The 24,740-nt window shown below is 54.8% G+C and overlaps 1 protein-coding gene across 3 annotated transcripts; it reads right to left on the reverse strand.

Annotated features, from left to right (window-relative positions):
- Positions 1-695: 695 nt before the first annotated feature.
- Positions 696-21,436, reverse strand: LOC149875764 (uncharacterized). 3 transcript variants are annotated; one of them, XM_090031158.1, is made up of 7 exons: positions 21,298-21,436; positions 21,068-21,141; positions 20,432-20,535; positions 19,843-19,969; positions 18,002-18,118; positions 3,491-3,633; positions 696-2,984 (listed from the first exon to the last, which is right to left on the reverse strand). In XM_090031158.1, exons 2-7 carry the CDS (start codon positions 21,108-21,110, stop codon positions 2,118-2,120), a joined length of 1,401 nt encoding a protein of 466 aa, XP_089887284.1. In that variant the 5' UTR covers positions 21,111-21,141; positions 21,298-21,436; the 3' UTR covers positions 696-2,117. The 3 variants fall into 3 exon arrangements, with proteins under 3 accessions (XP_089887284.1, XP_089887285.1, XP_089887286.1); XM_090031159.1 differs by lacking the exon at positions 18,002-18,118; XM_090031160.1 differs by lacking the exon at positions 21,068-21,141 and having other exon boundaries at positions 21,298-21,430.
- Positions 21,437-24,740: the final 3,304 nt, after the last annotated feature.

Raw genomic sequence — 24,740 nt, forward strand, 5'->3', positions numbered from 1 at the left:
GGCTCTAAATCATCACCTCCAACTTCACCTTGTGTAGCAGCCCTTTGGGTCTCTGCAATCTGAACCAAGGAAGAAATCAAAAGGGAAGATCTACTGGCTTTATCCCTGCTGTCGGTAATGCCATCAGCCAACAGGAACTGGAACCTACAATGGCTGTGGCCTTGGGTGTCAGTGGAGACCTGACTAAATCACCAGACTCCCAGGGAGACTTTCCCATGCTCTCAGTCACTTGCTGGAGCTGGTGTGGGAGAGAAGCCGGCAGCAGAGCCCTTGGTGGATTTAGGTGCCTCCCTGTGCTCCTGTTCAACCCTGCTCAGGGCCCCGACAGCAGATCCTTAAGCAGCTCTTCTGTAACACATCTTTCTCTTCTGCATAAGACTGTCACAAAAAACAGTGGGAACTGCATGCGAGAAGCAGGCTTTGGAGTCAGGCCTCGTGAAGAAACATCAGGAGACCTAAACTGACTTGCACCCGTGCTCCCCTCTTGGGAAGGGGTAGTTCAGACTTCAGTTCATGTAGGTGAGGGAGTGTGTGTCACAGGCATTGCCCCACTCTCAACTGCCCCCTTGAAATTCAACAAGTAACGGGCACAAAGTATGTTGAACAAATTCTCCCTCCCTCCCTTCTTTCTATGGCCACCTCCAACAAAACAAACCAGCCCTCCTGCCAAAAAACTGAGGTTCATTCAGAAGTCATAAGGTTTTCTTAAATGTTATAATATAGGGAAAGGGAAGGAGCAGTTTAATACACTGGGGAGTATCAGCAGAAAGGACAGTTAAGGAAATGAATGAGTGTGCTCCAGGATGGGTTATTAACCTCTTGGAGTAGGTTCTATGGGACATGCACAGAGTCAAATGGCTTTGATACTGGCAGGGAAGCCTCAGTATTCCCAATGGGAGATTACAACGTGCTGCATTTCACCCACAGGATGCATTCATACTTTTCCCACACTTCCACAGAAGAGATATGACCCGTCACAGGCTGCATCTCCTTTACCCCTACTATCACACTGAACCCAGAACAGATACTCTACTTCCCCCTGGCAGAGATTAATCCAAAAGCACAGGGTCCTGGCTGCACAGCAGGACGTGGGTATAATGCCTCAAGTGTGACCAGCTCCTGCTCCTGAGGGTGAACACCACCCCCTGGATTGTGGTGAATCCTCTGGGAAAGGAAGGGGCTGGCAAATCACAGAGAGATTCTGGTCCCTGCTCTGTTCCCATTTCACAGCTCTGAGGAGGACATAGATACCAACCACAGGAATATTGTGTTAAGTTGTGGGGCTTGATTAGCAAAGAATCTGTTATAGAGACCAGGATGAAGAAGTGGGGGGGGGGAGTGTTGGGGGGTGTGTGTGTGTGTGTGTGTGTGTGTGGGTGGGTGTGTTAGGGGGGAGGGGGAGGGCAGGCAGCTGGCACCTGGTGGTATAGTTCTGATGAGGGGTTGAGAAACAAAACTGCCAAACTGGGCTCATGGGGCAGCAGTGGGAGCTTCTTGCATACCCCAATGGACATGTGCAGGCCTAGGAGAGAGGTAATGTGGGGGGAAGGAAAGGCAAGGCCAGGGTAGAAGGCAGGGAATGATTCCTCACCATAACTATCCTCCTTCCTGGAACTCAGGAGCCTCACATACCAGAACCCTGGGAGCAGGAGGAAGGACAAAGCTTGTATTTGGCTGAAGACAAACCCTGGGTATCATATAGGGCTAGTCGTCTTGGAGAGGGCGCTGTATTGTGAAGGCACTTCTGCCTCTGTGAGCACTGACATTTTTACAGAATGATGGGGATGGCACCAGCTCTAAGGCTAAGGCAAAGGTCATCTCACAGGTTCTCCCAGCACCTGGACTAGCCCCTGCCTGAGGCCTTTCCTTTTATCCCATCCCTGCATCAAACCCTGGCAGCTAGCCTACGTGTCCTCTGGGTTCTGCAGTTCTATCAGAGCTGAACAATGGGTGAACTTCTGGTGCAGTGCACTGGTAGGTGCTGAACAGGTATACATCACCAAGCCCTTCCTGCATTGTTGGAAGCATTACAGATGCACCCATATGTGGATGGACTGGTGCTCAGCCAGCTTGGAGAAGTGGGGGAGATGTGGGGGAAACATTTCCAACACTAACCGCTAATGTGCTTTCTTCTCTATGTGGATGAGCTGGTGCCGGGCCAGGCTGGAGGACTGGGTGAAACTCTTCCCACACTCCGAGCACTGATGTGGCTTCTCCCTCTTGTGGATACGCTGATGCTGGGCAAGACTGGAGGCCTGAGTAAATCTCTTCCCACACTCCAAGCACTTATGTGGCTTCTCCCCTGTGTGGATAAGCTGATGCTGGGCCAGACTGGAGGCCTGAGTGAAGCTCTTCCCACATTTCAAGCAGTGATATGGCTTCGTCCCTGTGTGGATGAGCTGGTGTTGGGCCAGGTTGGAGGATCGGTTGAAGCTCTTCCCACATTCCAAGCACTGATGTGGCTTCTCCCCTGTGTGGATGAGCTGGTGCCGGGCCACAGTGGAGAACTGGGTGAAGCTCTTCCCACACTCTGAGCACTGATGTGCCTTCTCTTTAGTGTGTGTGACCTTATGTTGGGACAAGTGGGAGGATCGGGCAAAGCTCTTCCCACACTCCGAGCACTGATGTGGCTTCTCCCCTGTATGGATGAGCCGGTGTTGGGTCAGGTTGCAGGACCGGTTGAAGCTCTTCCCACACTCTGGGCACTGATGTGGCTTCTTCCCTGTGTGGATGATCTGATGCCGGGCCAAGCTGGAATAGTGGGCAAAGCTCTTCTCACACTCTGAACACTGATGTGGCTTCTTCCTTGCGTGCATGCACCAGTGCTTGGCCAGGTTGGAAGGCTGCCTTAAGCTCTTCCCACACTTGGTGCCATGCTGTGGCTGCGTCTCCCTCTGCGCACACTGCTGCTGGGACTGGTTTGGCCAACACAAGTTCTTCCCGAACCCAGTGCAGTGGTGTGTCTCCCTCCTTAAGTGGATGTGCTGGTGCCAAGAAAGGGAGAAATGGGTGAAGGTCTTACCATACTTAGCACACCAGTACCTATGCTCCCCCCCTGTGGACATGCAGGTGATTCACCAGGTCCGAGGGGCACACAAAGCTCACCACTCATTTGGTGAAGGAGCGGGATGCTCTCCAGAGTGGATCTGGTGGTGAGCAACCAGGGTTGAGAGGCAAGTGAAGCTCTTCACACACTTGATGCATATATGGGCCTTCTCACCTGCGTGCTTTATCTTATAAAGAGCAATGAGTGATGGGCAATTAAAGGTTTTCCTGACCTCAGAGCAAGGTTGGGCTATGCCCCTATGCTTGACAGTGAGCTGATTCCCTCTGAGGCCCTCCCCAGTACCTTGGCTGGGATGCAGTGCCTCTATCTCCCTCACCTCCACAAATGCTCCCCTGCCCCCAGGGCTCTTTCTAGGATCTGCCCCTCCTCCACTCTCAGAGATGGTACCTGGTTCACTGCTACATTTTTCTTCTGGGGCCTCACCTGACTCTTGTGCCATTGTTTTTCTTCAGGTCTCAGGGAGTCCATCTCACCCAAACTCCCTGGGCAAGTCCAGGGTGGCTCCAGGTCTGCAGGCCCTTCCACAGGAGGCTGCTCCTCATCTTTACTCAGGAACCAGGCACCTCCTGTGTGGGGAACAAACTCCACATTATTCCTTGACATCCTGGCAAGAACTGCTATTCCTTTTGCTGGAATGGGCCTCTGAGTAGGCCTGGACCTTAACACTCATATTCCCTCAAGAAATCAAGGTCTTCCTTCCAAAACCTAGTGCTGGGGAGGAGGGAGAGGCAAGTCCTTGTGCGGGACTAACGTTTCCTACTCTGTGGCATTCAGAGGCAGACTGTCAGGGTTTCTGTCCCAGCATCAGCCCCACCACCTTGAACCCTGCTGGGACAAGCAGATGTGGGACAGGTGTATGAAGCCTGAGTGCTTTCATGCTCTAACGGGCTGAGGAGGAGGGCAGGACTTACAGCTGTGGCTCCCTGTTCTGGGAGAAGCAGGGCTCTACTTCCTGCCTGCTTTCAGGACAAGTTCAGTTGCAGGGAATGAGCCCAGGGAGCTTTTCTCCACTGACAAGTTCCAGGTAGCCTGCCAAGTCAGAGGAATCTGCACCAGGACAAAGGCCTTGCCATGAACCTGAACCTGGACTGTGTTGAGCTTCAGACTTTGTGACACTCAGGGCCCCAGAGAGGAAAAAGGAAGGGGACAATTCTGGTGAAAACCAGGGGTTGGGGGGGGGGAGAATTCAGTATTCAGTTTTCCCCACAACACAAAACCTTGCAAATCCCACCCGTGCCATGGAGCCATTTAACACAGCCTGAGACCAGAATGAAACACCTCTCAAGTTCCAGTTCAACATGGCCAGGAGAAGCCAAGGAGAGCCTCTGCACACCATGTGCATTTCCATGGGGCGGGGGCTACAAATCCCATCAGCCCCTGGGAGATGGTGTTAGAAAGGTATAGCTACCTTGAGCTGGGGAATGAACTCTTACATTACTAAGTGGTGATGGAAATGTAAGGTCATGGTATTCAAGGGAAACCAGATCTGGGCCAAGATAAAACAGAAAACTTGATTGTGCCTTACCAGCTGTAATTAGGGGGAGCGTGGTGACAGAGACCTGGTGAGAGCACTGCAGGTCCTTGACCACCTGGGTAATAGCAATCATCACCTGCTGGAATTCACTATCCAGGGCAGGGTGTCCAGGGCTTATAGCAATACTAAAGCCCTTGACTTCAGAAGGGCCAACGTCAATGAGCTTCGGAGATTCGTGGAGGAGGCACTGAGGTCCCAGAAGGTAGAGGAGCTGGGCATCCATGAGGCGTGGTCGTAATTTAAAGGGGCGATCCTCCAGGCCCAAAGGGTAACAGTCCCTGAGAGAAGCAAGCGGGGGTACTCAGAAACCCCCTTGGCTCAGCAAGGGCATTCAGAAACGCCTGAGGACTAAAAGGGTGGCGTACAACCAGTTGAAGGGAAGAATACTTCTCCTTGGCCCGTGAGTGTAGGAGATCTAATTAGGAAGGCCAAGGCAGAGATGGAACTCAGGCTAGCGTCCATAGTTTCATAGCAGCCTTTTTTGAATGGGGACCACGTTGGCCCTCTTCCAGTCCTCCGGTACCTCACCAGAGCACCACGAGTGCTCGTAAAGTTGTGCCAGGGGACTTGCAATGACCTCGGCCAGTTCCTTTAGGACTCTAGGGTGGAGATCATCCGGACCAGCTGACTTGAATACGTTCAACCCCTCCAGAAGCTCCCTAACTAAATCTTCGCTAACAATGGCACAAGAGTCAGGTGAGGCCCCAGAAGAAAAATGTAGCAGTGAACCAGGTACCATCTCTGAGACTGGAGGAGGGACAGATCCTAGAAAGAGCCCTGGGGGCAGGGGAGCATTTGTGGAGCTGAGGGAGATAGAGGCACTGCATCCCAGCCAAGGTACTGGGGAGGGCCTCAGAGGGAATCAGCTCACTATCAAGCATAGGGGCATAGCCCAACCTTGTTCTGAGGTCAGGAAAACCTTTAATTGCCCATCACTCATTGCTCTTCATAAGATAAAGCACGCAGGTGAGAAGGCCCATATATGCATCAAGTGTGTGAAGAGCTTCACTTGCCTCTCAACCCTGGTTGCTCACCACCAGATCCACTCTGGAGAGCATCCCGCTCCTTCACCAAATGACCAAGGCGTCTCCCCCGGTGGAGCTGTGCACCTCCTGGGTTCAATGGACACTGAGCTGATCCCCCTAAGGTAAGTCGGGCAGAGCGGCCGACGCAGCTGAGCTGGATCCGGAGGGGAAGCCCCCCGGATCCCTCTTAGCTGAGCCGGTAGGGAGCCGCGCTCCCAAGCCGGGCGAACAGAGCGTGCAAACAGGCGCGGTCTGTAAGAGCGCGCCGGCGTTCGCGCCGGAGGGGCCGAGAGACCGACTCTTGTTAGTGCGGGCCAGAGGACCCGAACTCAGCTAGGAACTCCTACGATGGTGTCGATGGGGAGTGCTGCCAGGGCCCCTGCCCAGGGGGCGCGGCCTTCCCGGGGCTTCTCTGAGGCCTCCACCCAGACGGAGCCCGCGGGGGGGCTGGCGTCCCCCAACCCCCTGGCCTGCGGGAGCTGCCCAGCAAGGCCTGGGGGGGCAGGGACTGGAGACCCCCCACACCTGTCCTGCAGGCGTGGGTGAGGGAGCTCCAGGAGGAGGTCAGCAGGCTGAGGGGAATCAGGGAGGCAGAGGAAGAAATTGACAGCTATTTTCTTTCCCTGCAGGGTTGTACGACCAAGGAGGACGCACCTCAAGATGAGCCCTCCACTGCTAAGTGGCAGACGGTCACCTCCCGTGCCAGGGCTGCTCGAGACACGGCAGCACCAGTTCCTACGGTCCGGCTGGAGAACAGGTACGAAGCTCTGGCAGCCCTGGAGGAGGAGGACGGAGAGGACGAAATCGGGGAGGAGGCAACTCCACGCACACCATGTCCTGGGCAAGCCGAAGCAGGCAAGAAGGCCAGGAGGAAGAAGCGTCGTGTGATCATCACTGGTGACTCCATCCTGAGAGGTACGGAGGGCCCCATCTGTCGCCGGGACCCCTCGGCACGCGAGGTATACTGCCTACCTGGAGCAAGGATTCAGGACATGAAAGGGATGCTCCAGACCGTAATCCAGCCCACCGATTATTACCCCATGGTCCTAGTCAATGTGGGCACTAACGATGTGGCCAGGAGGAGCCCTGATCACCTGATGGACGACTACCACGCTCTGGGGTGCGTGCTGAAGGAGATGGGCGCACAGGTGGTTTTCTCTTCTATCCTGCCAGTGAGTGGACGAGGCAGACGGCATGATACGTGCATCGCGGAGACCAACTGTCGGCTGCAGGAATGGTGCTTCGAGGAGGGCTTTGGCTTCCTCAGCCACGACCAGCACATCACGACGAGACATGATGGGATGGGACGGGCTCCACCTTTCCCCTAAAGGTAAGCGTGCGTTCTCTTCTAGGTTGGTGGACCTCCTCCGGCAGGCTTTAAACTAGGCTCGTCGGGGGAAGGGGAAGATGAGGGCGGAGGAAACATCAGACTGCCAGACCAAACAGCACCCACAACTACAGCTCAGCCCAGACCAATGAGCAAAGCAATCAAACAGGTAAGAGAGAGGGGCCAGGGTAACGCTGGGACGAGGGGGTCAGTACACACACCCACAGGAGGTCTCAAATGCCTCTACACAAACGCTCGTAGTATGGGCAACAAGCAGGAGGAACTCGCCCTCCTGCTGGCTGACACCAGCCCAGACATAGTGGGGATCACGGAAACGTGGTGGGACGAAACGCATGATTGGGCGGTGAATGTCAAGGGCTATGGGCTGTACAGGAGGGACAGGATAGGAAGGAGAGGTGGGGGCATGGCGCTCTATATTAAGGAGGAATACACATCCTCGTTAATCAGCAAGGAGCCAGGGGAGGGGCACTCTGAAGTGCTTTGGGTTAGAGTACAAGGCAGTCGAGGGGAAAGGGACTTAATGGTGGGAGTCTACTACAGACCTCCCAACCAGGGAGAGGAGCTTGACCAGGAATTCTTGGGTCAGCTCACAGAGGTAGTGAAGGCTAAGGATGTGGTAGTCATGGGGGACCTGAATTTCCCGGACATCTGCTGGGAAGAGCAGTCAGCCACGTCTGACCGCTCACGCAGGGTCTTGGCCAGAGTGCAGGACCTCCAGCGAACCCACGACGTGGACAGCCTCACCGGGGAGACGCCTTGTTGGACCTAGTGCTGGCCATGGGTGACGGCCTGGTGCGGGGGCTGCGGGTGCTCGACCGCCTGGGCGACAGCGATCGTCGCCTGCTGGGATTCACCATCCAGCGCAAGGTGGCAAAGGCGTGCAGCAAGGCAGCGGCCCTAGATTTTAGAAGGGCAGACTTCAACGAGCTAAGGATGATAGTTGGAGAAGCGCTGAGGTCCCGGGGGGGAGGGGAGCCGGGTGTCCAAGGAGAGTGGTCGCTCCTCAAGGAGACGATCCTCCAAACCCAAAGGGAGGTAATCCCAACGAGGATCAAAGGGAGCAGGAGAGCACACAAGCCTCCGTGGCTCACCAAAAGCATCCGGGAATGTCTCCTTGCTAAAAACAAGGCTTACACCCAATGGAAAGAAGGGGTCATCACCAGGGAGGGCTATTCTGTAGTTGCTCGGGGATGTAGGGGGGTAGTCAGGAAGGCCAAAGCAGAGATGGAAATGTGACTAGCTTCCCAGGTTAAGGACAATAAGAAGCCCTTTTTTAAATATGTCGGGGGTAAAAAGAAGGTCCCGGGTAACGTGGGGCCCTTGCAGGACGCGATGGGAAACTTGGTCGTCACACCAGACGGCAAAGCTAACATGTTTAATGATTTCTTTGCCTCCGACTTCCTAAGTAGGGGCCAGAACAGCCACCTCCCTGCTGGGCCCCCTCGGGCCCCGGGGGAGGCACACATGGGCCACAGGTTAGCAAGGATTTAGTTAAGGAGCTTCTGGAGGGGCTGGACGTATTCAAGTCAGCCGGCCCGGATGATCTCCACCCTAGAGTTCTAAAGGAACTGGCCGAGGTCATTGCAAGTCCCCTGGCACAGCTTTACGAGCGCTCATGGTGCTCTGGTGAGGTACCGGAGGACTGGAAGAGGGCCAATGCGGTCCCCATCTTCAAAAAAGGCAGGAAGGAGGACCCGGGAAACTACAGACCGGTTAGTCTCACCTCGATTCTAGGCAAGCTGTTCCAGAAAATAATGCTGGCCCACATCCAGGAGGGGCCAGCAGGAGACTGCATGCTTAGGGGCAACCAACATGGGTTCATCAGTGGCAGGTCCTGTCAGACCAACCTGGTGGCCTTCTACGATCAGATCACCAGATCATTAGACGCAGGGGTAGCAGTGGACATCGTCTTCCTGGACTTCTGGAAGGCATTTGACACTGTCTCTCACCCCGTTCTCATTAAGAAACTGGGGGGCTGAGATGTAGACACCCACAAAGTCAAATGGGTTGCCAACTGGCTGAGGGGCTGCACCCAGAGGGTGGTAGTAGATGGGTACTTCTCAACCTGGAAGGACGTGGGCAGAGGGGTTCCGCAGGGCTCGGTCCTCGGGCCCGCACTGTTCAACATCTTCATCAGCGATTTGGATGAGGGGGTAAAAAGCACCTGTTCAAATTTGCTGATGACACTAAGATGTGGGCGGACGTGGGCACACTGGAAGGATGCAACAGGCTACAATCAGACCTAGACAGGTTACAGGGGTGGGCGGATGAGAATAGGATGGGTTTCAACACAGACAAGTGCAAGATGATGCACCTGGGGAGGAACAACCGGCACCATACCTACAGGCTGGGGAACTCCCCTCTTGTCAGCACAGAGGCAGAAAAGGATCCTGGAGTCATAACTGACTCCAAGATGAACATGGGCCGGCAGTGTGGGGACGCGGTCAGGAAGGCCAACCGCACCTTGTCCTGCATCCACAGATGCATCTCGAGCAGGTCCAGGGAGGTGATCCTCCCCCTCTATGCGGCACTGGTCAGGCCGCAGCTGGAGTACTGCGTCCAGTTCTGGGCACCGCACTTCAGGAGGGATGTGGACAACGTGGAGAGGGTCCAGAGGAGGCCACTCGCATGATCAGGGGACAACAGGGCAGGCCCTACAAGGAGAGGCGACAGAACCTGAACCTGTTCAGCCTCCACAAGAGAAGACTGAGAGGGGGGATCTTGTGGCTTGTTATAAAGTAGTCAGGGGGGATCAGCAGGCACTGGGGAAGTCACTGTTTCCCCAAGCACTGCCAGGAGTGACCAGGAATAACGGTCACAAGCTGGCAGAGGGTAGGTTTAGGTTGGATATCAGGAAGCGCGACTTCACGGTCAGGGTGGCTAGGGTCTGGAACCAGCTTCCAAGAGAAGTGGTGCAGGCTCCTACCCTGGGGGTGTTTAAGAGGAGATTGGATGAACATCTTGCTGGGGTCGTTTGACCCCAGTACTCTTTCCTGCCATGGCAGGGGATCGGACTAGATGATCTGCTCAGGTCCCTTCCGACCCTCGAAACTATGAAACCCCCAGGGTAGCAGCCAGCACCACTTCTCTTGGAAGTTTCATGGATTTCATAGACATTAGGGCTGGAAGGGACCTCGGGAGATCATTGAGTCCAGCCCCCTGCCTAAAGGGCAGGAAGTCAGCTGGGGTCATAGGATCCCAGCAAGAGAAGCATCCAATTTACTCTTGAAGGTGTTCAATGTAGGTGCTTGAACCACCTCCGCTGGCAGACTGTTCCAGACCTTGGGGGCTCGGACAGGAAAGAAATTCTTCCTTATGTCCAGCCTGAAACGTCTTGCACGAGTTTGTGACCGTTCGACCTCGTCATCCCTTGGGGCGCTCTGGTGAACAGACGTTCCCCCAGATCCTGGTGGTCACCCTTGATAAACTTATAGGTGGCCATTAGATCATTCTTGAGCCTACGCTATTCCAGGCTAAAGAGTCCCATGGCTCTCAGCCTGTCATCGTAAGATCTGCTTTCCTGACCTCTGATCATGCGCGTGGCTCTCTGGACTCTCTCAAGCTTCTCCACATCCTTTTTGAATTGTGGAGCCGAAAACTGGATGCAGCACTCCAGCTGCGGCCTCACGAAGGCCGAGTACAAGGGGAGAATGACGTCCCTGGATTGCTCGAGAAGCATCTATGGATGCAAGCCAGCACTTTGGTCGCTTTACTAGCCGCAGCATCGCATTGCAGGCTCATGTTCATCTTGTGGTCAATGATGACCCCCAAGTCTCTTTCTTCTGTAGTGCTATCCAACGTAGCACTGCCGAGCCTATAAGGGTGCTGCAGGTTTTTCCTCCCAAGGTGGAGACCCTTGCATTTTTCGGTGTTAAACACCATGAGGTTCTCGTCTGCACATTTGCTGAGCTTGTCCAGGTCAGCCTGGATCACCCGCCTATCTTCTGGCATGGATGCTTTGCCCCAAAGTTTGGTGTCATCGGCGAACTTGGCCAGTCCACTGCTGACTCCAATGTCCACATCGTTAATGAAGATGTTGAACAGGATGGGTCCCAGGACAGAGCCTTGAGGGACCCCACTGGTCACAGGGCACCACGATGAGTGACTGCCATCAAACACAACCCTCTGGGTCCGACCACGGAGCCAATTTCCCAGCCAGCGGATCGTGGTGGAGCCAAGGCCACAACTGGGCAGTTTGGCCAAGAGGTGATCATGGGATACCAGATCAAAAGCTTTTTTGAAGTCAAGATATATGACATCAATCTCATCTCCCTGGTCCAGGTGATAGGTCACCTGGTCACAGAAGGAAATGAGATTGGTCAAACAAGACCTACCCGCAACAAACCCGTGCTGCCTGTCCCTTAGGATGTTAGCCTGGGCCAGTCCCTCAAGGATGGCCTCCTTAATAAACTTTTCTAAGATCTTCCCTGGGATAGAAGTCAGGCTAGTGGGCCTGTAGTTAGCCGGATCCACTCTCCTCCCTTTCTTGAAGATCGGCACCACATTGGCCTTCTTCCAGTCTTCGGGCACGACACCAGAGCGCCAGGAGCTCTCGAAGACCCGTGCCAGGGGCCGGGCTATGACGCTCGCCAGCTCCTTGAGTACCCTGGGGTGCAGATTGTCAGGGCCAGCTGACTTGAAGGTATCCAGCTTCTCAAAGTGTTCCTTCACGAGGTCAGCATTGATGGAGGGTAGGGGATCCCCATCACCCGGATCTCCCTGTCCCACAGCAGACATGGGCGTCCAATGGGACTGATGAAAGACTGACGCAAGGTACCTATTTAAGAGGTTGGCTTTTTCCTGGGCGTCAGTTGTCAGTTGCCCCATCTGGTTTAGCAGGGGTCCAGCGTTGCCCTTGCTTTTCCTCCGGCTCCCCACATATCTGAAAAGGGACTTTTTGTTGTTCTTGATGCCTGAAGCTAGTTGGAGTTCAGCTGCAGCCTTGGCTTTCCTGGTTTGCTCCCTGCAGGACCGGAGCAGTGCAGAATAATCCTCCTTGGAGGCGAATCCCATCCTCCATCCTTTGTAGGCTTTCCTTTTTAGCCGCAGGAGTTCCACTAGGTCCCTGGAGAGCCAGGAGGGCTGCTGTGGCTTCCTGGTTGGTTCCAGATCCTAGTCACCCTGACCATGAAGTCGCACCTCCTGATGTCTAGTCTGAATTTACCCTCTGCCAGCTTGTGACTGTTATTTCTAGTCACTCCTGGTCCCATAGCTTCTCCTCACAGGGCCTGCCCTGCTGCCCCCAATCATGCGAGTGGCCTCCTCTGGACCCTCTCCATGTTGTCCACATCCCTCTTGAAGTGCAGCGCCCAGAACTGGACGCAGTACTCCAGCTGCGTGCGGCCTGACCAGTGCCTCAGAGGGGGAGGATCACCTCTTTGGACCTGCTTGAGATGCATCTGTGGATGCATGACAAGGTGTGGTTGGCCTTCCTGACTGCATCCCCACACTGCCAGCCCTTGTTCATCTTGGCATCAAAGATGACTCCAAGATCCTTTTCTGCCTCTGCACTGAAGGGAAGGGAGTTCCCCAGCCTGTAGGTATGGTGCTGGTTCTTCCTCCCCAGGTGCATCACAGTGCTGAATCCCATTCTAATCTCGTCCGCCCACCCCTGTAACCTGTCTAGGTCCGATTGTAGCCTATTCCTTCCTTCTAGCATGCCCACATCCCCCCACATCTTAGTGTCACCAGCAGATTTGAACAGGGTGTTTTGTATCCCCTCGTTCAGGTCACTGATGAAGATGTTGAACAGTGTGGGCGCGAGGACTGAGCCCCACTGCACACATCCCTCCAGGTTGAAAATGGCTTGTCCACTAGCACTCTCTGTATGCCACCCGCCAGCCAGTTGGTGACCCATTTGACTGTGTCAGGATTAAGGACAACAAAAAGTCCTTTTTGAAGTACACTGGGAGCAAGAAGAGGGCACCAGGCAATCTAGGGCCCCTGCAAGACGCAAACGGTAATCTTATGACTATATCAGACAAAAAAGCCAATATTTTTAAGTTTCTTTGCTGCTGTTTTCTTGAACAGGGACTGGGACAACCCACTTACCAGAAGTAGGGACAATCTCGGGGATACCTGTCAGGTCTTCAGACTGCGCAGATGTAGTTAGGGATCTTCTGGAAGGGCTAGGCATTTTTAAATCTGCACGTCCAGATGTGCTCCACCCAAGAGTGTCAAGGGAGCTAGCAGGGGTCATTGCAAAGGCCTTGGCCCGGCCACATGAGCATTCATGGTCATCTGGCCAGGTGCCGGGGGATTGGAAACTGGCTAATGTGGTCCCAATTTTCAAGAAAGGGAGGAAGGAGGACCCTACTAACTATAGGCCTGTAAGCCTCATGTCTGTGCTCAGGAAGATCTTGGAGAGAATCATCAAGGAGCACATCTGTGGGAGGCCTGCAGGGGAGATCATGCTTAAGGGTAATCAACATGGGTTCATCAAAGGCAGGTCCTGCCTGACCAACCTGGTTGCCTTTTATGACCTGGTGACTAAATCCTTGGACGATGGTGTCGCCATGGATGTAGTCTTTCTAGACTTTAACATTGTCTCTCACCCCATCGTCATCAATAAATTAAGAGACTGTGGCATTGATGCCTACACACTTGCATGGGTAAAATGCTGGCTGACGGAGCACACCCAGAGACGAATGGTGGACGGGTTGCACTCAACCTAGCAAGATGTGAGCAGTGGGGCCCCCCAGGGCTCAGTCCTCGGGCCTGCACTATTTAACATCTTCATCAGCCACTTGGATGAGGGGGTTGAAAAACACGTCATCCCAGTTTGCTGATGACACTAAGATGTGGGGCAAGGTGGACACACTTGAAGGGAGAGAGAGGCTGAGACTATATTTAGACAGACTACAAAAGTGAGCAGATGAGAACAGGATGGGGTTCAACGTAGACAAATGCAGGGTGCTGCACCTTGGGAGAAGGAATCCACAGCATACATATGGGCTGGGGAGTTCCCTTCTTGAAAGCACAGAGATGGAAAGGGATCTTGGTGTCATTGTTGACTCCAAGATGTACAAGAGCCGCCAATGCCAGACCGCAGCCAGCAAGGCCAGCCATACCTTGTCATGCATCCAAAGATGCATCTCAAGCTGGTCCAGAGAGGTGATGCTCCCCCATCTATGCAACTTTGGTCAGGCCGCAGTTGGAGTACTGTCTAGTACTGGGTGCCACACTTTAAAAAGGTTGTGGCCAGCCTGGAGAGGTTTCAGAGGAGGGCCATCCACTTGGTGAGAGGGCAGCAGGACAGGCCCTACGAGGAGAGACTGAGGGACCTGAACCTGTTCAGCCACAGCAAGAGAAGGCTGAGGGGGGACCTGGTGGCTGCCTACAAACTCCTCAGGGAAGATCAACAGCAAATAAGTTGAGCCCTTTTCTCCCCAGCACCACCTGGGGTGACGAGGAACAATGGTAATAAGCTGATGGAGAATAGATTTAGGTTAGAGATCAGAAGGGAATATTTTACAGTTAGGGTGGCCAAAATCTGGAACCAACTTCCCAAGGGAAGTGGTCCTCACCCCTACCTTGGGCAAATTCAAGAGGAGGTTGGATGATCACCTGTCTGGGATCTTGTGAACCTAGCATTTATTCCTGCCTGTGGCAAGGGGTTGGGCTAGATGATCTGTTCAGGTCCCTCCTGACCCTAGCTACTATGAAACTATAAAGGGACATGGTTGTCATGGGCGACTTTAATTACCCAGACATGCTGTGGTGGCGATATGCCCCCACAGGCGCCCGAAGGGGAGAGGGTAATCCCCGTGGGCCCCAAACCCCGGAAACAGACCCTCTGCAGGGATAACTTACCTCCTGCTGGGCAGCCAGAGCAGGAGCCGGGACCGGGGCTGCAGCCATGTGAGCCAGCGTTATGCTGGCTGTTTAATCAGTTGTTTCCCGCACGGAGAACAGCTGGACAATTCAAAGCAGCCATACCGGCCACCACGGTAAAGTTTTAAAGTCCCGCCAGAACCCGGGCGGGAGACAGCGTTAGTGGGCAGCACACAAGGCGTGCTGAGGCTCCTATGTGGGAGAGGAGTGGCACAGCCAACGTGTCACCAGCAAGCAGGGCAGGGGAAACCTTTGAGCCCCCTGCTAGAGGCAGAGCAGGGAAAGCCTGTGAGCTCCCTGTGGAAGGCAGCCAGGGAAAAGTGTTTCAGCTCCCTGTAGGAAGCAAAGCAGGGGAAACAGGAGGCTGGGGAAAAGGAGGCAGCTCCACATCCCTCTCCTCCTCAGGAGAATATTTCTTTTGAAACTAAAAAAAAAGAGGAAAAATACAAAGAGATAGAGGGAAGGCTGTGCATCAAACCCGGTGGGACAGGAGCCAACTGAGGCCACGCAGATGTGGTATCCCACCCAAAGCAAGCTGCAGGCAAGCCTGCAGGGCCGAACCCATCATTGCACAGACACCCCTCTGGCTGGCGAGTGGATAGGGTGTAGGGGAGGCAGAGCCTCGTAGAACATCGCACCAAAAAAATCGTGAGTATTGCTGTTTGCCAGGAGGCCCTCCCAGGAAGATCTCCATTGAACCCCCTCTCTCGATAGCATAACATCAAAGTCATGGCAGGCAAGTTGGGGGGAGGGGCTACTCACCAGGCAGCCTGTACAACACGTAAGGCCTCAGAGATCACACATGCATTGACAGGTATACTTGGCTAGGTCAGATTGGTCACGTAGCTTCTTAACCTGCATCGATGAGCTCTACCTGACCTAGGAAGTGCAAAGGCTAACTGGAGGCAATGATGTCCTAGACTTGGTCTTGGCCAAAGGAGGTCATCTGGTGAGCAACTTGAATAATGATAGTAGCCTGGGCGACAGCAACCATAAGATCATCATGTTCACTGTCTGCCATAAGGCAGACAAATCAACTAGCAGCGCTGAAGTCCTGAACTTTGAAAATGCAAGTTTCAACAGGTTCAGGGAAACAGTAGGGGAGGCAATGCAGGACCAGGAACAGAAGACGAATGGAGTGCATGAAGACTGCTCATTCCTCAAGGACATGATCCTCAAAGCACAAAAGATGGCCATCCCCATGCGGAGGGAAGGCAGCAGAAAGGCTGGCAAGTCCTCTTGGCTTAATGGGGATATCATGGTCCACTTGAAAAGAGGCATACACACAATGCAAGCTTGGGACAGTCCTCAAGGAGAATTATACAACAGTGGTCTGCACTTGTAGGGAGAAGATTAGGAAAGCTAAGGCGTCAACTCAATTTAAGTTAGCAGTGGGAATCAAGAACCATAAAAGGGTGGTGGGACTCGATGATCTGTTGAGGTCCTTTCTGACTGTAGCATCTATGAATCTATGAAAAAGCTAGACATTTATGTCATCAAGACCAGATGAATTTCACCCAAAAGTGCTGAGGGCGCTGGACCAGGTCATTGCAGGACCCCTGGCAAAAAACTTTTCCAAAACTTGTGGTGCTCAGGGGAGATCCCTGAGGATTGGAAGAGGGCCAATATTGGACCCATCTTCAAGAAGGGGAAGAGGGAGGACCCAGGTAACTATAGTCTAATCAGTCTCAACTCTAGCCCAGGGAAAACCTTAGGGAAAAAAAACAAAACTTAAGGAGTCTATAGGTGATATGCTTGTGGAGGGTAGGATCCTGAACAACAGCCAGCATGGCTGTCACAGGCAGGTCTGGTCTTACCAACCGCATCTCTTTCTATGAGCAGGGGTCTCATCACCTGGACAAGGGGAGGAGGCTGACATTATATACTTAGACTTCCAAAAGCCCTTTGATCTAATGTCCCATGATATCTTTATGGGGAGATTGGAGGATTGTAGGTTTAACTGCTCGACAGTTAAGCGGGTACGAAACTGGCTGCGAGGTAGGACCCAGAGAGTTTTTATGAACGGATCTGCATTGCCCTGGCGAAGTGGCCAGTGGTGTCCCTCATGGGTCTGTGCTTGGTCTGGTGATTTTCAACATCTTTATCAATGATCTGACTGCGTGGGCATGAACAGCTCACTGGCCAGATTTGCAGACAACACCAAGTTACAGGGGAGCATGGTCACCCCTGAAGACAGGCTGTGGATTCAGGCAGACCTGGACAGGCTGGAGTGTTGGGCAAATTGGAACCAGATGAAGTTCAACACTGAGAAGTGTAAGGTGCTCCACCTTGGTGCAAACAATCCCCAATACACTTACAGGCTCGGTGGTGCCAATTCGACTAGCACGACGACCAAGTGATCCAAGGGTAACAACTGACCATTGTGTGAACGTGAGCCGTCAGTACAATGCAGTAGCCATCAGGGCAAACGATACTCTGGTATGCATCAATTGATGCATCTCATGGAAAACCAAGAAGGTGATTTTTCTGCTGTACTCAGCCCTGGTGAGACCGCAGCTGCAGTACTGTGTCCGGTTCTGGGTGCCACACTTGAACAAGGACATGGAAAAAACCAAAGATGGTCCAGAGAAGAGCCACCCGTATGATCAGAGACTTGCAAGGCAAACCGTACAAGGAGGGGATGAGGGACTAGGGCCTCTTCAGCCTGAACAGGAGGCTGAAAGGGGACTTGGTAGCAGCTTACCGCTACATCAAGGGCTCAGTGAACAACTGCTCACTAGGGCACCCTTGGGGAAAACCAGGAGTAATGGCCACAAATTCCTGGAAGACCACTTTAGGCTCAACTCTAGGAAAAACTTCAGTCAGGGTGTCCAGACAGCGGAAGAAACTCCCTCCAGAGGTGGTGCAAATCACCCTGGACATCTTCAAGAGGCAACTGGATGGTCACCTGACCCCAGCTGGCTTTCCTGCCTGGTGCACGGGACTGGATCTGATTATCTTGCAAAGTCCCTTCCAGCCCCTAACAATCTATCAGGTGAAAAGGGAAGAGCTGCTTTTCTCCATAGCTTGACATTTCAGGGAATGGGAACAACATGTGCCCAGACACATTACAGGACAACGTGCTGTGTTTGAGGGCAGCACAGGGCAGGTCTGCAGTTTCAAGATCCCCTGGCACTCTGCACTTGGAGCATTTCTGAGAGCGGAGTAGGGTGGAGGGGACAATCACAACCCACCTGGCACAAGGTCCTCTGATCTTGAGATTTTCCAACGGTCCTCATCATCACAGACCCAGAGCTCCAGCTGTCCTTGCTGGATGCTGCAGATTAAGGCAGGTGTGGGACCTCGATATCCTGTTTGGGGCAGTGGTTAAAGAGGGTTAGTGACTGGGTACGGGATGCAGAATAACTGCATGGGATTTGGGGGAAGGGATCTTACAAACTCAAGGTTTCTACTAGGGCCTTGACAGACAAGGCAGGACAGGCATTTAGGATGGAAGAGAAGGCACTGCAGGGAGAAGCAAAGGATAGTCCTTATCACCCAGGTGGTGGACAGACAGTCACAGGAAACAAGGCACCAACCACTCCCTGGTATAAGAAGTGTAGCAAACTGACAGAGTCACCAAGGCCAGGCATGGAGATATAGTGATTTGTGATATACTAGGGAGCAGAAAGATGAAGCTTCTACTGTTTAAAACTACCAGAAAGAAAAGATACTGGACCCACATATGGGTTGATAACATTCACCACAGTGCAATTCCAGGCAAAGAACTGGAAATTAAACTTGTTCTCAGTTAAGTTTTAAGGCAAGGACTTGTGGCAGTGAAGACCATCCATGACAGGTGGCTGACAGCGAGACTTTTTTCTGGGAGAGAGGGTAAAGTCAGCATCACCAGGGCATAGGAGAGGATGATTTTAGAGCAACTGTAGCTGCAACTGAGCAATCATCCCATCCAATGGCACAATCATCCGAGGAGGGGAGATGAGGGCACAGGTTGGCAAATACTGCAGGGTTTAAACACAAGGTTCCTGGGAGTCATGGATCTGGACAAAAGAAGGCAGAAGGACACATGTTTCACAACACGTGAAAGGCCATAATGTAGAAGTGGTCTATGCTGTCCTTGTTGAGCTAGAAAAGCATTTAAGCACTTCCATAAGGAAATCCTCTGGGAGAAAGGGAGAAAAAAGAAAGCATGAGAAAAGCAAACTGATCTACTGAAAGATAAGTACCATCAACCCTGCACAGAAGCCAGAACAATCTCCTGTATTAGAGATCCTCTGGAAATAAAAACTGCTTTTCACTAGCTCCTGCACCTAGTCCACTTCTCTGATCACAGTGATGGCTGCCTGATCTGCAGAGGGGCCTTAGGAGGAAAAGGAAGCTTTTGAGAATGGCAGACTAAGCTTCAGAGCACAGGTATTTACAAAAATACGGCAAAGCCAGAGTCTCTGGTCTCTGGAGAGGAAGCTGTTGGGAAGAAAATGGACAGAAGCTTCCCATGACCCCTGGTACAAGCACCTGGGTAACATCATGGGTACATGTGTCACTAGAGGAAGAGTTAAGGAAATGCATCATACACATGTTGAAGCAGCAGATGCTTCCATGAACTTCTCCTGGGTCATAACCACAGGAGGAGAAATGGGATTTAGAGATCACAGAACTGAGAAGGCTTGGATTGTTCAATGTGTTTGGACAGGACACGCTAGTGAAAGAGAAGGAAAGAGAAAAAAATTCCCCAGGGAAGAGCTGTTAGTGAATTCATGCACAATAAATTGAAGACGATACAAATGTGCTGAGAAGGGAAAGGGAGATAGTGTTGCCAAGAAACTGCTGAGATTGGACGCACTGGCAGTTACAACAATAGGGAAGACAAGTGAAGGAGGCTGGATCAAATGAAGGAGGGTCTATCAGATAGGAAGTGTGATCAGCAACAGAGCAGTGGGGAGGAAATGGATTGAAGCCACCAGGGAAAAGTGCATGAGGATGAGACTATTGAAACACAGGAAAAAAAAACAAACAACACAGTAGATGTCAGAGTCCGCACAGCACCAGGGAGAAGCAAGAACCAGAGCCTTACCCAGGGAAACGAGGGCTTGGTAAGTCTTCAGCATCTGGTCCCAGTAAAGCACCTTGTCTTCATCGTCCAGCAGCTCCCACTCCTCCCGTGTGAAATACACCGCCACGTCCTCAAACACCTCCCGGAGCTGCGGGCACAAGCGTTGCACCATCAGTGTCTCCTGCCCCAGCTGCTCCCAGCCCCACCTGCAATCGCTCTGCACTACAGCTCATTGCAGGCTTAGCCAGGACAGGCAGGGCTGCAGCATCCCCCGTTACTCAGCGCACACGCGAGGTGGATGCAGCTGTGGACATGGGAGCTCACGAGTCCGCCTCAGCCCAGCTCACCACGGTCTGTCGGCTCGGTCCTTGGAGGCAGCCGGGCCAGCACTTTTGGATGCAGGGAGCCCCGTCTCCACCACTCTCGCCAGGCCTTCCTGTGCCAGCACCCCTGGGGTCTGCACTTGGGGGGAGCTCCTGCTAATGCCAGCTTGGGCATGACAGGCTGGACGCTCTTCAGGTCTCTGCTCCCCACGTCTTTTTGCTTGTTTTTCTACAGCCCCCCCGGCCCCAGCTGTGCTCCCTACTAGTGCACGTGGTGCCCTGCTCACCTCCAGGCTCTGCCCCAGCCCCCCTGGGCAAGTCCTCCGCACATCCAGCTTCGCAGGCTCTTCTCCGGGAGGTTTCTGCTCAGCGCCGCTCAGGGTCCCAGCACCTGCGGGTGGGGAGGAGCGCGGAGGGCAGCGCTGGTGCTGCTGGCACGGGGACAGCCCTGCTCGCCTCCCGCACCGGCCTGGGACCGAGGCAGACGGAGGCTTCGGTGCGTGGAGGATGGGGGAGAAGGCAGACTCCTGGTCCCACAGCTCTTGCTGAGGGCAGGAGGCTGGAGAGGAGCCCCAGTGACCCTGCCCCAGTGCGGGGCGGTCATCACACCCCGGCGCAGGGCCGGCAGGGACACGCCCGAGGGGTGCTGGAGCTGTGTCACGGCCGTGACCAGGGCAGGGCAGGGCAGCGCCAGGCCAGCGCTCTCCGGGGCCCGGGAGGGGAGCGCTGGGGAGGAAGAGGTGCTGGCCTGCGGCACGGACGGCACCAGCAGGCCGCGGCGGCGATTTCTGCACGGAGGGCCGGGCCTCCTGCTCCGGGACGGGTCGGCCACCGTCCGTCCCTGCCCCGCGCCACCGCCCAGGCCTCCTCGGGTTCGGGGGGTCTGGGGCAGCCGCCCCCCGCCCCCACGCCCGGCCCCTCACCTGCGCCCGGGGGCGGCGGGTCCCCAGGCCGCGGGGGGGCCATCGCTTCCGCACGGGCCTGCCGGCGCTGCCGCCTGCGGGAAGGGGAAGTGCCGAGCTGAGCCCCGCCCCCGGCCCCGCCCCCCGCGCGCAGCCGCCTCGCGGAGCCCCCCCGCCCCGCCCGGGGGGGACCCCGCCGCATCCCGCCCCCCCAACACAGCCCCCCGCCCCGCGTCCGCGCGCACACTCACTTTTGCACACTCACACCCTTGCACTCTTGCGCGGCGCGTCAGTCCCCAAGACTCGCGAGAACGATCGCGGCGGCGGTTAAAAAAACCGCGCGAAGGACGCGCAGCGCGCGGTGGGAGGGGGTGTTGTGGTCGCTCTGCCCCTCCCCCACGCCCCGCCCCGCCCCGCCCCGCCCCCGGGGTCCTCCAAGCACCCGCCCTTCCCACAATGCACTGCGCATGCACCGCCCCTTCCTCCCCGCTCCCACGTGATCCCCCGCGCTCGGGCCCCTCCCACTTCTGCGCTCTGGCCGCGCCCCCCGTCCCGGCGTTCCCGCGCTGCGCCCCGCCCCGCTTCCGCTGCTGCCCGCGGCCCCGGCGTCTCGTCACTGCCCCGCTGTGTCTCCGCGTGCAGCCCCGGCCCTCGCCATCCCGAGGGCCCTGCCCGGGCCGAGTGCCCCCCGCCGCCTTCCTTCCTGCTCGCGCTCCCGCAACCCATGCCCCCCCGGTAAAGGCGGGGACAAGGAAGGGAAACTGAGGCAGGGAGCATGCCCGTGCAAACCACACTGTGAGGCCCACAGGTATCACAAACGCCCCGCGGCTGCCCCTCACTCCTGAATCGCAAACCCCTGGCCCTGCAGTGCCCCTTACACCTGACCCACACCCCGCGCCCCCGCTCCCCGGCCGTGCTGGTGCCCCTCGCTGCTGACCCGCAGCCCCTGGCACTGCCACTGTGCTGCGCTCCTGCCCCCCAGCCCTCCTCGGCACCATCCCGGCGGGGGAGATCACTGCACAGCTTGGCAACCATTGCAGAGTTGAAAACAAAGTTCCTGACAGTCAGGGATGTGGACAAAAGAGGGGAGAAGCAGGCATTTCACTTCCGCTACCCAGACATGGTGGTCATGGGGGACTTCAGTTACCCGGACATCTCGTGGGAAGATCACTCAGCTAAATCTGAGCGGGCGCAAAGCTTTCTCTCGTGCGTGGATGACCTCGACCTGACTCAAGAAGTCTATGGGCCAACGAGAGGCAAAGCGCTGCTCGACCTGGTACTGGCTACGGGGGACGACCTAATTGGCGAGCTAGTGATTGATGGGAAGTTGGGTGACAGCGACCACGAGCTGATCACCTTCACCATCCGCCATAAAGCTGGCAAGTCAGTCAGCAACACAGAAGTCCTCGACTTCAGAAAAGCCGACTTTGACAAGCTCAAGAGGCTAGTCGGTCAGGCCCTCAGGGACCATGACCCCAGGGAGATGGGAGTTCAAGAAGAGTGGTTGCTTCTCAAGGAAGCGATCCTCAGTGCACAAGCTAAATCTATCCCAACACGGAGGAAAGGCAGCAAGAAGGCACAGCAGCCCCCCTGGCTCTCCAGGGACCTAGCGGACCTCCTGCGGCTAAAAAGGAAAGCCTACAAAGGATGGAGGACGGGATTCACCTCCAAGGAGGATTACTCCGCGCTGGTCCGGTCCTGCAGGGAGCAAACCAGGAAAGCCAAGGCTGCAACTGAACTCCAACTAGCTTCAGGCATCAAGGACAACAAAAAGTCCTTTTTCAGATACGTGGGGAACTGGAAGAAAAGCAAGGGCAACGTTGGACCCCTGCTGAACCAGATGGGGCAACTGACAACTGACGCCCAGGAAAAAGCCAACCTATTAAATAGGTCCCCAGGCCGCGGGGGGGCCATCGCTCCCGGCTTCCGCACGGGCCTGCCGGCACTGCCGCCTGCGGGAAGGGGAAGTGCCGAGCTGAGCCCCGCCCCTGGCCAGGCCTTCCTGTGCCAGCACCCCTGGGGTCTGCACTTGGGGGGAGCTCCTGCTAATGCCAGCTTGGGCTGTCTGCAGCCTGCGGCACCACAGGCTTGACGCTTCAGGTCTGTCTGCTCCCCATTTTTTACAGCCTGCCTGGCTTCTCCTGGCTCCGCCCCAGCTGCCGCCCAGGAAAAAGCCAACCTATTAAATAGGTACTTTGCGTCAGTCTTTCATCAGTCACACGGGACGCCCATGCCTGCTATGGGACAGGGAGATCCGGGTGATGGGGATCCCCTACCCTCCATCAATGCTGACCTCGTGAAGGAACACCTTGAGAAGCTGGATACCTTCAAGTCAGCTGGCCCTGACAACCTGCACCCCAGGGCACTCAAGGAGCTGGCGAGCGTCATAGCCCAGCCCCTGGCATGGGTCTTTGAAAACTCCTGGCGCTCTGGTGTAGCCCCGCCCCCACGCCCGGCCCCTCACCTGTGCCCGAAGACTGGAAGAAGGCCAATGTGGTGCCGATCTTCAAGAAAGGGAGGAGAGTGGATTCGGCTAACTACAGGCCCATTAGCCTGACTTCTATCCTGGGGAAGATCTTAGAAAAGATTATCAAAGAGGCCATTCTCAACAGAGTGGCTGATGGCAACATCCTGAGGGATAGCCAGCATGGGTTTGTTGCGGGTAGTCCTTGCTTAACCAACCTTATTTCCTTTTATGACCAGATGACCTATCACCTGGACAAGGGAGAGGGGATTGATGTCATATATCTTGACTTCAAAAAAGCCTTCGATCTAGTATCCCACAATCACCTCTTGGAAAAACTGGCCTACTGTGGCCTCCGGTGCACCACAATCTGCTGGTTGGGGAATTGGCTGCACGGTCAGACTCAGAGGGTGTTGGTTGACAGAAGTCAATCGTCGTGGTGCCCTGTGGCCAGTGGGTCCCTTCAGGCGCTGTCCTTGAACCCACAGTGTTCAACATCTTCATCAATGATGTGGATGTTGGAGTCAGAAGCGGACCGTCCAAGTTCACCGATGATACCAGCCTGGGGTAAAGCAGCCACACCTGAGGACACAAGGGTGATGCAGGCAGATCTTGACAGGCGGATGAGAACCTGATGGTGTTTAACACCGAAAAATGCCAGGTTCTCCACCTTGGGAGGAAAAACCTGCGGCATCCTTATAGGCTCGGCAGTGCTACGCTGGCTAGCACTGTGGATGAAAGAGACCTGGGGGTCATCGTTGACTGCAAGATAAACATGAGCCTTCAATTCGATGCTGCATCCAGTAAATCAAGCAAAACGCTGGCTTGCATCCATAGATGTTTCTCAAGCAAATCCCGGGACGTCATTCTCCCCTTGTACTCGGCCTTGGTGAGGCTGCAGCTGGAGTCCTGCATCCAGTTTTGGGCTCCACAATTCAAAAAGGATGTGGAGAAGCTTGAGAGAGTCCAGAGGAGAGCCACGCGCATGATCAGAGGGCAGAAGAATAGACCTTACGACAGGGCTCTTTAGCCTGGAAAAGTACAGGCTTAGAGGTGATCTGATGACCACATATAAGTTTATCAGGTTCAATTTCCTTGATGACAGTTCCAATTACTGTGCCTCTCACACAACTGGCTCTCAGGCATTCACCCAGAACACGCTCCTCCCCCAAGTCCAGAAATAGGCAGAGTAAGCCTAGGTCCAGAGATGCTGGAGATGGGCATTTTATG

Source organism: Crocodylus siamensis, chromosome 1 (genome assembly GCF_052110815.1).
Source record: "Crocodylus siamensis isolate JL-2025a chromosome 1, ASM5211081v1, whole genome shotgun sequence".
In the NCBI taxonomy this organism is placed as follows: domain Eukaryota; kingdom Metazoa; phylum Chordata; order Crocodylia; family Crocodylidae; genus Crocodylus; species Crocodylus siamensis.